The 13972-nt window shown below is 46.8% G+C and overlaps 1 protein-coding gene across 1 annotated transcript in view; it reads left to right on the forward strand.

Moving 5' to 3' along the window:
- Positions 1-8543: 8543 nt before the first annotated feature.
- The window catches only part of DLL3 (delta like canonical Notch ligand 3), a 186314-nt gene continuing 180885 nt past the window's right edge, over positions 8544-13972 (forward strand). The window contains exon 1 of the mRNA XM_083627437.1: positions 8544-8801. Coding sequence (XP_083483563.1) covers positions 8748-8801 — 54 coding nt within the window. The 5' untranslated portion in view covers positions 8544-8747. The remainder of the gene's footprint in view (positions 8802-13972) is intronic.

Raw genomic sequence — 13972 nt, forward strand, 5'->3', positions numbered from 1 at the left:
TCTGATTGGTCCTAGAACAATAGGATCCAGAATGCAGCAGTCTGATCGGTCCTAGAACAATAGGATCCAGAATGCAGCATTCTGATTGGTCCTAGAACAATAGGATTTATAATGCAGCCGTCTGATTGGTCCCAGAACAATAGGATCCAGAATGCAGCAGTCTGATTGGTCCTAGAACAATAGGATCCAGAATGCAGCAGTCTGATTGGTCCTAGAACAATAGGATCCAGAATGCAGCAGTCTGGTTGGTCTGGTTGGAGCCACCCAATCCAGCTCCAGGTGGAAGGGAATCCGCAACCTGATTGGCCTACAGGTGAATCCTGGAATTAGCCAATCACGTGGGGCCCATTGTGTAAATAATGTATATAAAGCAGACATTCTGGGGGAACTTCCATTCCTCCTCACCACTATGAGCTGAATAAAGAGCATGAAATCCACTCTCGACTCCGAGTCTATTTCAGACTGAGTTCCAGGTTTCCTGCTGCCTCATTTCACGTTCACCAGGCACCACTGCACAAGGGGTCTTCTCAGTTGCTCTGTGGCTGGGAGGTCCCTTTGCAACGATGCCTGCTTAAGATATGAACGCTGTAACGGCTGCCAGCCATTAAGAGCTCCCTGGCATCAGTTTGCGAAATGGGGGATTCTCTTAAAAATTACAGCTTTCTCTTCCTCTCCCCACTCAACCCCCCCCCCCAATAACCTCCCTTTCAGGAATTAATTACCCCTCTTTTGCCTTGGCAGTGGCTGTGCCAATATTTTGACATCCCCGGACTGTTCTTAATGCAGCAATGATGTTTGTTTACTGCTCAGCCCGGCAAAGGAAGCGAGACGATGCCTTTTTTTTTAATGGGTCGGTTGAAAGGAGTTTTGGCTGCCGTCCCAAGAAGCCTGCCGTTTTCTTTATTGATAGGAGGGAGAAAATGTGGCTTAGGGTATACTGTACATGTGCTCTTTGGGTACACCCATCCATCTGAAAAGCCTTGATGGACCTGACTTGATGCCCATCCTAGTTCAGAAGCGAGGAAGGGCCCATGGACAGTTGTACGGTCGCCCAGGGTCATGGTGGGTCAAAGACACATCACTGTTTCTGCCTCCAACATCCAAGGGCCAGTCTATCAGCACGAAAGGGGAGCTTTTTAGCCACTAAGAGGACGTCTTCTCGTCCTTTGGAGCCAGACGGAGTGAAAGAGGTGAGGGTCGGCTCCTTGGTTTACTCTGGAGAAGGCATAATAATAATAATAATAATAATAATAATAATAATAATAATAATAATTTTATTATTTATACCCCACCCATCTGGCTGGGCTTCCCCACCCACTCTGGGCAGCGTCCAACACAATATTAAAATACAGTAATGCCTCAAACATTAAAAGCTTCCCTAAACAGGGCTGCCTTCAGATGTCTTCTAAAAGTCTGGTAGTTGTTCTTCTCTTTGACATCTGGTGGGAGTGCGTTCCACAGGGCGGGTGCCACCACCGAGAAGGCCCTCTGCCTGGTTCCCTGTAACTTGGCTTCTTGCAGTGAGGGAACTGCCAGAAGGCCCTCAGTGCTGGACCTCAGTGTCCGGGCCGAACGACGGGGGTGGAGAAGCTCCTTCAGGTCTACTGGACCGAGGCCTGCCTGAAACCCTGGGAAGCCGCTGCCTGCCAGTGCTGACAGCACTGAGCTCAATGGACCAATGGTCTGATATGGTATGACAGCTTTCTTATTATCCTAACCCGTAGCTCTCCATAAGTCAATGGGTTCCAACGCCCATCATTGCCGATTATTGACTGTGCTGGCTGGGGCTGATGGGAGCTTCTGAATATAGGAACTCCAGAAATTCGACTGGCTCCTTTTTTGTTGTCCATCCGCTGGCAGGTGAAGACTTTCTTATTCCAACAAACTGTTTCTAAGGAAAGAGTTGGTGCTGTGATGTTCTTTATTGCAATCATCTGTATGTTTTAATAGATCATACATAGATAGACTGGTGCTGGAGGAGACTCTTGAGAGTCCCATGGACTGCAAGAAGATCCAACCTCTCCATTCTGAAGGAAATCAGCCCTGAGTGCTCACTGGAAGGACGGATCCTGAAGCTGAGGCTCCAAGACTTTGGCCACCTCATGAAAAGAGAAGACTCCCTGGAAAAGACCCTGATGTTGGGAAAGATGGAGGGCCCAAGGAGAAGGGGACGACAGAGGACGAGATGGTGGGACAGTGTTCTTGAAGCTACCAGCATGAGTTTGACCAAACTGTGGGAGGCAGTGGAAGACAGGAGGGCCTGGTGTGCTCTGGTCCAGGGGGTCACGAAGAGGCGGACATGACTAAACGACAAGATATAGATAAACAGAATTCTATCAATGCTATTTTTAAAAATGTGCACTGCCTCTGAACATGCAATCATCATTTAGCTGCCACTGGTTTCATAGCTGTCTAAAGTAGTTCTCTTCAGCATATCTGACGGTAGTGTGCTGCATTGAGAATTTTATTCTCTCTGACCTGTTTAATTGTGCAGCTCTAAGATTTTAGTGCCACACTCTGATCTAAAGCACTCTAATGCCCCTCCCAACTTTTTTCCTTCTTAGCGAAACATCTCCCAAACTCTTTAGCCTTTTTTTATAGGGAAAATTGTTGCTGGTCTTATTCTTTGATTGTTACGGCCATCCCTTTCTATCCATTTTAGTATCCCTGGTGCAGCTTTATCCTACTGAGTGCCTTACGCTGGCAAGTCTCAAAATGACGTACTCTTGCAGAGCTAGATAAGATGACAGGAAGGATTCGAAACCTGCGGGACCAGAGAGTCACAGAAGATTTATTTTTTAAAAAAAGATATTTATTGAAGTTTTACAAAAACATAAATTTAAAAAGGTCATATAAAAAGAAAGAAATACAAAAAAACATAGAAAAATACATAAAAAAGAAAAAATAAAAATAAAAACAAATCCATTTTTTGTAACCCTGACTCATTATCTTATTTCCTTGGCCTCCTCACACCTCCCCTTTTTGTATTCCCATTTAAGTAATCAAATCAGCAAATCCTTACCCTCTTTCGTTTATCTTAACTCTGTATCTTAACATATTATAGAGAGTCACAGAAGATTGGAACAAATATACAAATTATTTGAAGAGCAATTGTAATCAACCAATTACACTAGTAGGACTGCAGGAAGTTTTGTAAGGAGGAATATATGAAATATTGCAAAGAAGATAAAGATGAAAGATACAGTGGTACCTCAGGTTACAGACACTTCAGGTTACATACACTTCAGGTTACATACGCTTCAGGTTACAGACTCCGCTAACCCAGAAATAGTGCTTCAGGTTAAGAACTTTGCTTCAGGATGAGAACAGAAATCGTGCTCCGGCGGCGCGGCAGCAGCAGGAGGCCCCATTAGCTAAAGTGGTGCTTCAGGTTAAGAACAGTTTCAGGTTAAGAACGGACCTCTGGAACGAATTAAGTACTTAACCCGAGGTACCACTGTATTAGTTATGATACTTGAATGTAATAGTGAGAAATGTAAACTAAGTGGAAAAGATAGGAAAATTTTCAGATGTGATTGACGGAAATCTAAAAAACTCTATTTATAAAAGTATATTTCATAATTGTTGAAAATGATACGTTAAAAAATCAATATATATATATATATATATATATATATATATATATATACACACACACACACAAAAACAAAATGACGTACTCTTTGGGCATTTTGTTTTATCGTGTAGATATTTGAAGATGGCTATCATGTCACCTCTCAGTGTTCTCTTCTCTTCTCTTCTCCAGCTAAACATACCCAACCCCTCAACCGTTTGTCAATTTTACCTCTCCTGGATCCTGAGTTGGCTTTTACTCAACTTGGGAAATGCTCTGAGACGCTCTTCTTGACAATGTGCGAATGGGTATTGTCCTTTTCATTAGTGCACCAGGGCTGACCCCCCCCCCCCTCACCATGTGTCGAGGTGCGAAAGAGTGTGCCTCCTATTCAGCTGTGTGTTGCCCACCCCCAGGGAGAAGGGGCTGCAGTTTCACACCCTGGCCGGCACATGGCAGGAATCTGGGCCACCCCCTACCGTCCTATCACCTTCCCCATTGTTTCAACACCTTGGGCTGGCAAATGCATTGGGGGCGGAGTGGGGAGAAAGTGTGTCCCTGGGAAAGGCATTAAGGCCTTGCAGTGGGGGGGTGGGGGGCAGCAAGGAATCTCTGACCTTTGAAGAGTTGGTCAGTTGTCCTCTTGGACTAGTCATCCAAATTCCAGGCTGCTTTTTTTGTGGGACAGGGAGGGAGATCTCTGAGCTTTTGCCTGCAAGGGCAAAACTTGCCTGTTCAGCATAATTGAAATCTGTTTAGGTTGAATAATAATAATAATTTATTATTTATACCCCACCCATCTGGCTGGGTTTCCCCAGCCACTCTGGGCGGCTTCCAACAAAACAATAACCTATTAAACATTAAAAGCTTCCCTAAACAGGGCTGCCTTCAGATGTCTCCTATAAGTTTGGTAGTTACCGTATTTTTCTCTTTGACATCTGGTGGGAGGGCGTTCCACGGGCGGGTGCCACCACCGAGAAGGTCCTCTGCCTGGTACCCTGTAACTTGGCTTATCACAGCGAGGGAACCACCAGAAGGCCCTCGGAGCTAGACCTCAGTGTCGGGGCAGAACGATGGAGGTGGAGACTTTAAAGGCTTTAAAGGTCAGCACCAACACTTTGAATTGTGCTTGGAAACATACTGGGAGCCAATGTAGGACTTTCAAGACCGGTGTTATATGGTCTCGGAGGTCACTCCCAGTCCCCAGTCTAGCTGCTGCATTCTGGATTAGTTGTAGTTTCCGGGTCACCTTCAAAGGTAGCCCCACGTAGAGCGCATTGCAGTAGTCCAAGCGGGAGATAACTAAAGCATGCACCACTCTGGTGAGACAATCCGTGGGCAGTGAGGGTCTCATCCTGTGTACCAGGTGAAGCTGGTAGACAGCTGCCCTGGACAGTCCAAGCGAGAGATAACTAGAGCATGATTGGGAGTTTATGATTGCAAACACATCTCCATCTCCATCTGTGTCATTCTGGAGGGGACGTTCCAAGCATTGTTACCAACAGTTGAACAGAAGCAAAGGTTGGCCGTTCTTCCAGTTGAGTGAACATGGAGATCATCTTAGCTACTGGGGTGCATGTTTGACTGAGCATTTTTCCCCCTCCCATGCTTCAGTCCATGGATGCAACAGCTGGCACCTTCTGGACTGAACCTGTCCAGGGGTCACAGCTGGGGTACAGACATCTCTCTCTCCCCACCTTCAAATTATAAAGTAATTAACAGTTTGCCAAAGCACTCACAGGTCAGCAGCCGAAGCAGGGGGAATGTGGGAGGGCCTGGGGGGAAAATGGAGGTGGGAGAGTGGAAGAAAAGGTGAACACAGAATCAGACTCTGTATGCTCTGAGTTGGAAAGCAAACAGAAGTGATGTGTGGGGTTTTTAATCAGGGTTTCAAGTTGTGTCGTGTTAAAACACTTGTTACACATTCAGTGAACTGGTTGCCATTGTAGGATGGGGAATTTAGGAAGTGTAAGCTTTGGGGTCCCACAGACTCCTCAGTCACTCAGATTTCTACACAGATCAAAACCTGTGTGCCTGAACACCATGGGAGGTTGAAAATCGGAGAAAGGGAGGACAAATTATGCTAAATACACAGGCCTCTAAATGCTGATAAAGGATCCCTGTCTTGTATCTTCTGATCTTGATGTGTGTGTTCTTTTAATAAGAAGCAGCAGCTTATATTACTGTTTAAGTTTTCAAACAGTTAAAAATATTGTGCCAACTTTGGATCTCCTGTGCTAATGGAGCCTCCTGAAAACTGCCCTCTAACTGGAATCCCATAGAAATGATTTTAATCCATCTATCCATCATCTATCATCTACCTATTAATTTGTTGATTTTCCACAACACAAGTTATGCAAAAAACCTAAAACAAATGTAATATTCCCTACACCCTTCTTTGTCCTTGGGTGCCCAGCAATCTTGCCTGATTTGATACAAGTACAGATCTCATTAGGGATGCGGGTGGTGCTGTGGTCTAAACCACTGAGCCTCGGAAGGTCGGCGGTTCGAATCCCCGCAACGGGGTGAGCTCCCGTTGCTCAGTCCCAGCTCCTGCCCACCTAGCAGTTTGAAAGCACACCAAGAAGTGCAAGTAGATAAATAGGTACCACTCCGGCGGGAAGGGAAACAGCGTTTCTGTGCACGGCTCTGGTTCGCCAGAAGCAGCTTAGTCATGCTGGTCACATGACCCGGAAAAAACTGTCTGTGGACAAACGCTGGCTCCCTCGGCCAGTAAAGCGAGAGGAGTGTCGCAACCCCAGAGTCGTTCGTGTCTGGACTTAACTGTCAGGGGTCCTTTACCTTTTGTCTGAATATAATTGTCCATGAGGTGTTACCAGTGGGTCCCTTAAACGTTAGCTGTTCAGATATACTGAATAAAGTAACAACAAAATCATCAGGGCAGGGCCTGGGTAAGACCTTTAGAGTCCCTAAGCACTGAAAATAATATGGTGCTTAAGTCTGCCTACTGGGCAATCCATCACTATTTTTTTGCTTTTAGACGTTTCGAGAATTTTTCAACAAGTGTCATTTGCTATAATTTTTGGAGCCATCACTCCAGAGTCAAACGGGAAACCTTCAGTAACACTGTCTGGTGCTTAGGTTATATGCCAGCCCTCCCCCCGCCCCTGGGGAGTTTTAAATATGATGTTAGTTTTCTTGCACACGATGAGGATGAGCTGGAGCGCTTGATGGGATTAAGAAACGTGGGCAGAAAAACTGTATTTACTTGGAAGCGAATCCAGTTGGTTATCAGTGAGACCCTCCAGCAGGCAGGGGGTGGCAGGCCGCAGAGTCCAAGGACTTGGAAGGACAGCGCTGGCTTCGGAGACTTTTAAGGGGGCAGGTGCTACGATTAGCATACAGCTGCAGCAATCCTGCTGTTCTCAGAGTGCCCCTCTCCCCCAGAACCTTTCAAACTGAATAAAAACCACTGCTGTACGGTTCCAGCCACAGAGAAAGAGATGGGGGAGATTTTGTAAAATAAAACTTGAGAGAAGCAGAGGCGGAAGCTCTTGTAGAGAACGGACAACTTGATTATCTGCTCCTTTCAAGCTGTTAAAGAGAACCTGCCCTCTAGGTTCTTTGCCTCGAACGGATGCCTACAGGGCAGAAATTCAACTGGTGCAGCTTTGCTTTCCCTGGTGCTGCATCTCCATCTGAGGAAAGCTGCTTTTTCAGGGGGGTTCCTGCTATTGTTGTTGTTTAGTCGTTTAGTCGTGTCCGCCTCTTCATGACCCCCTGGACCAGAGCACGCCAGGCACTCCCGTCTTCCACTGCCTCCCGCAGTTGGGTCAAACTCAGGCTGGTAGCTTCGAGAACACTGTCCCACCACCTCGTCCTCTGCCGTCCCCTTCTCCTTGTGCCCTCCATCTTTCCCAACATCAGGGTCTTTTCCAGGGAGTCTTCTCTTCTCATGAGGTGGCCAAAGTCTTGGAGCCTCAGCTTCAGGATCTGTCCTTCCAGTGAGCACTCAGGGCTGATTTCCTTCAGAATGGAGAGGTTTGATCTTCTTGCAGTCCATGGGACTCTCAAGAGTCTCCTCCAACACCATCATTCGAAAGCATCCATTCTTTGGCGATCAGCCTTCTTTATGGTCCAGCTCTCACTTCCATACATCAGTACTGGGAAAACCATAGCTTGAACTATACGGACCTTCCTGCTATTACAGGTGTATATATCCTCTCAAGGCAACTGCAGTCGCCATTCTGTTGAAGCTGAGCTGGTTGGGGTCTGGTCACACTCCCTGGGGACCATACATACCCCACTTTGGGGGTGCAAATAAATGCAATAAGAAAATGCAAATAAAAGAGAGCAACACAGCTGCCTGGGTCAAGGAGCAGCTGTGGGGGCAAGAGCAAAGTGGGCAGGAATCTGCCCTTTGACCTTGGGCTGGTTAATACGAGTCGCAGCCTAAGTCACCTCACAGGGTTGTTCGGAGGATAAAATGGGTGCTGCTGCCTCTGAATTCCTTGGAAGAAAAGTGGGAATAGAAACAAAAACTTTCCCGTTTAAGTTAACCGAAATGTTTCGTGCAGCCTAGGATAAGACCTGAATGTTATTTGGGCGTTATTTTGCACGTGTTGCCGAAACACCAGCTCCTGGGTCAAGGTGCCATATTTCATTATATATCTTGCTGAAGCTGCTGCATGTTGAGAGAACTGAATAAGAAAGAGGGAAAAAAAGCAACCAGCCACTCTCTGCTCCAACCAACCAGCCACTCTCTACCTCGACTTTTCCAAGGGGACCCAGGCGTCCTGCCTGTTTCCTCTCGGCGTTCCCTCTAATACAGCAGCTAGCAGGTCTCATTGTGCAAAGAAGAAAAGAGAAGACGTCGGGGGGAGTCGGTTGGGGGGGAGCGGGTTGGAAAGTTTTTGCTTCTCCGAGGGGCGTGGCCTCTGGCTGCCGGAGGCGGGGCCAAGGCCCGCCCTGCCTATAAGAGTTTCGGAGGGGCCCGTTTACGCTTCCATTCATAAGCTGCGCGCGTGCCTTCTTGCTTCTGTTTGATCTCCAGCCTGTTCCCCAGGGCGGCACCTGCGGCTTCGTCTGCGCTCCCCGCCGCTTTGGCTCCACTTTCCCCCTTCTGCTGCTCTTGGACGCCGCTCGCCGGGGACTTGGCTCTCTGCAGAGTCTCAGGAGCTCGCCTTCCTCCTCTCCTTGGAGTCCCGGCTACATGGCTCTCCGCCTCCTCTTCTCCGGCTTCCTCGCGCTGCTGTGCGCCCCGCGGGTGAGTGCGCAGCGATCGGATTCTCGCGCGTAAAGAGAGCGCGCAGCCGGACCCGCTGGCGAAACGCGCCGTTTCCTACGCGCGAGGAGGGGTGTAGGAGTTAAAGGTGCCTTTGCCTCCCGCTCCCGATGCCTGTTTACGGCGATTTTAGGTGAATCCGAAGAGGACCAGGTGGTTTGCTGCGAATAAAGTAGCCATTGCGCTCGTGTGTGTACAGACACTTGGGTATCTACCTACCCAAGCTTTGCTGTTGAGTAGGAGACAGACAGGAGTGTCAACTTGGCCCCGCGGCCGTGGGTGCCGTGCAACATGCATGGCCCTGGCACCGAAATTTGTGGGTATCACGAGCCCCTTAATAGAATTTTGCGGGTGCCCGGGGACCCAGGGAGTTGGTACCTATGGAAGAAGACTGGTCCGTTTGCGTGCGCTCTGGGGAAGAAGGCTGCGTTTGGCACCCCAGCCTTCAGGTTGCAAACCCCGAGGTCTCAAACAAGGTGTTCATAGTAAAAGGAAGGACGTGTCAGATGTCGGGGTTTTCAAGTTTCTAGTCCACATTACTGTGTATGGGTGGGAAATGTGTGCAGCCTTTTGGGCCAATCTCTAGATAGGACTTGCCTAAACAAGTGCTGTCAAGAAACTTTGGATCCTTATAATAGTTCCTTCTTATTAACTGTATATCCTGCCTTTCTTCCAAGGACCTAAATGTAGTATATATGGCTCCCCCCATTTTATCCTTTCAGCAACTGAGGTAGGTTAGGTTGATGGACCAAGGTCATGTGGTGAGGGTCATGGCTGAGTGGCCCAGTCCTCATCCAACACTCTTAATTTAAGCAACTGTGGTTGTTACTAAACCCTTCGGCAATAGAGCAGAACAGAAGGAAGTTGTTTGTTTTTAAAGGAATCTGGGCCTGGGTTGGTAAAGCGAAAGGAACTTGTGTGGAGCACATCTGCTGTTGTCTTCAGAAGTTTTTTGTACTGCGTTTAAGACAAAATGTGATTTTTAATTAGGCTGCTTCCTGACAAGGGCTTCTTACTGTAAATGGGTTGTTGCCATATCGCAAGTGGGTTGTTTGCAACAGGTTTTTTGAACAAGAAACCCTCAGATTTCCCCTGCAAAGGGTAAATCCAAGATTGAATGAAGAGGTGGGGTGCAGGCTGATATTTGACTGATGTACGTACAGTATATGCATTTATTGCTTCCCCATCACTATTCCAGAGGCAGCTCAGTACGCCAACTTTGGACACACTTTCGGAAAACGCTATTTGCACGAGCGATGATGACGGGTGTCTGGTGAGGCTAAGATTCTGATGCAGCAATTGCACAGTGATTAAAAGGGCAAGATCTGGAAATGTCTTCTTGTTAGGGGATTTAGAGAATTGTCTGTGCACAGCCCCTTCCCCAAAACTGGGATTTTAATTAGAGTGGATGACGGTGTTCTAAAAAGAGAAGTTTGGGGGTTGAAGTTTGCTTAGATTTGGTTGCTGTGTGTGTGTCAGTGGTAAAGAGAAGAGCAGTTAAATGAAACGGGATCTTTCTTGAATCAAAGCGCCGTTTTGTCTTTGTTGCCTGCGGCCCCCACGAAAACTTGTTGCTGAATCCTTTGTGAACTGGGTTTTTCCTCTCCAAAACTTTTGCCTTTTCAAACCTCCATCCGCCATAGCCAAAAGTTAGGGATGATGGGAGTTCAGCAACAGCCACCACTGTTTGGCCGCCACTGTCCTAGACTTTTAAAAAATCTCTAGCTCAGCAATCTGTTTGGGCAGACGAGCGCATGGATGTTCGTTCTTGTGTGCTGTTGGCATGAAATATTGAGCAGGAGTGATAAGCCCCTCGCCTTGGCTACTCCCCTTCTCTGACCTGGCAACGGGGCCCCCGCCTGGTTGCAGAAGGCATTGACCTGAAGGACAGGAATAGAAAGAGCAGATGTTTTCTTCCACCTAATGATTGCAACTTTCTTGGTCTGGGTTAGGGTGGTGTGTGTGTGTGTGTGAGAGAGAGAGAGATCTGCACATGGAAGTATTGCTTTATTAGTAGATTTCTCGCAGCATTTGCGGCTGTTTAGGGGCATCCCCAGAAATCCTCTCTGCCCCATAGCATGGACCTCTATTTGGGATCCACAGATCTGGTTGGCCACTGCAAGAACAGGATACTGGATTAGATGGGCCCTTGGCCTGATCCAACAGGTCTCTTCTTAGGTTTGTTTTTTTTTAATAAATATTTATTGAATTTTCCAATTTTATACAAACACAAAAAGAAAAAGAAAAAGAAAAATATTAAAAACCAATCAGTTTCAATAAGTTTTTCAATAACATGTTTCTTTGACTTCCTCATACCTCCCCTTCTTGTTTTCTAGTTCAAGTTGTTAATCCAGCAAATCCTAATCTCTTAACATTCCTTTTAACTAACACCTTATTTTCCAATCAACTTTTTAAATTTAATGACTTAAACCATATTAATCCCAGTTATTTTTATCATAACAGCTAGAGACCACATAAGTTCAACCCAGCATCTTTCAAAGTTCATTAATTTTGTAGTATTTTTGTAAATAGTCCTTGAATTTCTTCCAATCTTCTTCTGCCGACTCTTCTCCCTGGTCGCGGATTCTGCCGGTCATTTCTGCCAATCTTCTTAGGTTTGTTATATAGACATCAGTGCAGTCATGGAATCAGTCAGAAGGGACCCCCGGGGGTCATCTAGTCCAACCCCCCTTGCAATGCAGGAATCTCAGCTAAAGCATCCATGACAGATGGCCGTCCATCCTCTGCTTCAAAACCTCCAGAGAAGGAGAGTCCACCACTGCCCTAGGGAAGGCATTCCACTGTCTAACAACTCTTGTTTTTACACTTAAATCTTACACTCTTCCTACCCACCCTGACCTGTGCTCTTTCTTGCCAGGCCATTTGCATTTTAATCTTGCATCGCAATTCATCCCGTCTCCGCTGGACCAGGGTGTAAGCACAGTGATCTTCTTCTTCTTTTTTTTTATAAAATATTTATTGAAATTTTACAAAAACATAAGTTTACAGAATACAAAAAAGACATATAAAAAGAAAAAGATAAAAAAGAAAACATACAAAAATACATAAAAAATAAAAAATAAAAATAATACAAAATACAAAAAACGGGTAGATAAAAAAGAATTAAAAACAAATCCATTTTTTGTAACTTTAAGCTCATTAGCTTGTTTCCTTGACCTCCTCACACCTCCCCCTTTTGTAATAATAATAATAATAATAATTTATTTATACCCCGCCCATCTGGCTGGGCCTCCCCAGCCACTCTGGGCGGCTTCCATAAAAACCAAAAATACATTTAAATAATCAAATCAGCAAATCCTTACCCTCTTTCATTTATCTTACCTCTATATCTTAACATATTATAACTCTATATTTTCATCCATTTTCAATTCATTTTTGCATATTCTTATTAACTTTTTTTCTTTTTTGACACACACACACACCTGTCTTTACTGTCCTCTTTGTGCGCTTGGTTCTTGCCACGATAAATTAGTCTTTCAGGTGTTTTGGAACTGTGTGTCGTCGTCCCCCAACCCAACCCATCTTTATTATTCCAGAGTCGACCCTTGGTGTTGGAACCTTTTTGTGGCAGTGTTTTGGATCACGGTTGTTAAATGTAGTTTCAGCCTTTCTGATTCAGGACTTTACATTGTGCTTTTATAACGAATTTCCTTTTCTATGGATACTGAAATGTTTTACTGTTGCTAATGCGAATAAAGTTTATTTATCTTCCTGGTGTTGGAAAAACAGACTCTGGATGCAAGTGTGGTTAGAGTGTCAGACTCGGACCAGAGACCTGGGTTGAAATCCCCACCCATCCATGAAACTGACTGGGTGGCCTTGGGACTGTCACTGTCTCTCAGCATAACTGTCAGGGACTCAGGAGCAGGAGCACTGGGGAGAGAGGATTGGGACAGCGAAGGGGAAGAATCCGAGGGCAGCGTAGGGGAGTATGACAGTGGCCCGAGAGATTCCATGAGCTTCTCCAGCGAATCAGAAGATTCCCAGAAGGGGGCGCCGATGGTCAGGGCAAGGGGGGTCCCAGGGGGGACGCACCAGAAACAAGGAGCCAGAGGGGAACCCCAAAGCAGCAGTGGGGGATCGGGACCAGTTTCCCCACCAGAGCGTAGTGGGGGGGAAGAGTCACATGTGTCAGGGCCAGCGTCTCCTCCAGTGGGGAGAGAAAGTGAGTCAGGGCTGACCACGCCTCCAACGGAGGGGAGGTCAGTTGCAGCTAGCCCCCCCAGAGGGGGAAGCAGTGACAGCAGCAGTGAAACAGTCAGGAGAAAAGTTACCGGCTGGGCGCGCGCGCCAAGTTCAAATGTACAGGCGCGGGGAACAGCAGGAGACCCGGATGGGGAACCAGCTCCTAAAGCCCGCCGGAGGGAGGGGGAAGGCTCAGGGGAATCAGCGGCAGAAGAGGCTAGGAAGGGCGAGACCCCGGCGGGCAGGCGGACCCAGAGGAGGAAAGAGCAGCGGAGAAGGTGGAGCAAGGCGAGGGTCTTAAACTGGTGTACGGGGGGAGGAGACTCAGACGGAGCATCAGCGGTCTGACAGTTGAGACGTAGAGCTGCGCGCTGCGGCTCTGGAAGTGAAACTGAACTTCAATAAAGGCTTTTATACTTAACAACGAAGCAGCGTTGGTCCTTTGTGAGCTGGGACCTAGGGTAGCTCTGACAATAACCTACTTCTCAGGGCTGTTGGGGGGATTAAATGGAGAGGGCGAGAACAGCGTGTGCCACCTCAGACTCCTTGAAGGAACGGTCATAGAATCATAGATTTGGAAGTGACCCCAAGGGTCATCAAGTCCAGTCCTCTGGAATTCAGGAACGAAGGAGAGATCTAAAATGTACCATAATAAATAATAAACTCCGGCTGCAATTAAGTTTAGGCTTAGGCTGCATTCATTCTCGTAAACCCTTCCAGGAAAGCACGCACAGTGGTACCTCGGGTTAAGAACTTAATTCGTTCCAGAGGTCTGTTCTTAACCTGAAACTGTTCTTAACCTGAAGCACCACTTTAGCTAATGGGGCCTCCTGCTGCTGCCGCGCCGCCACTGTGCAATTTCTGTTCTACACCTGAAGCAAAGTTCTTAACCCGAGGTACTATTTCTGGGTTAGCGGAGTCTGTAACCTGAAGCGTCTGTAACCTGA

The sequence above is a fragment of the Podarcis filfolensis genome, assembly GCF_964270895.1.
Source record: "Podarcis filfolensis genome assembly, chromosome: 8".
In the NCBI taxonomy this organism is placed as follows: Eukaryota; Metazoa; Chordata; class Lepidosauria; order Squamata; family Lacertidae; genus Podarcis; species Podarcis filfolensis.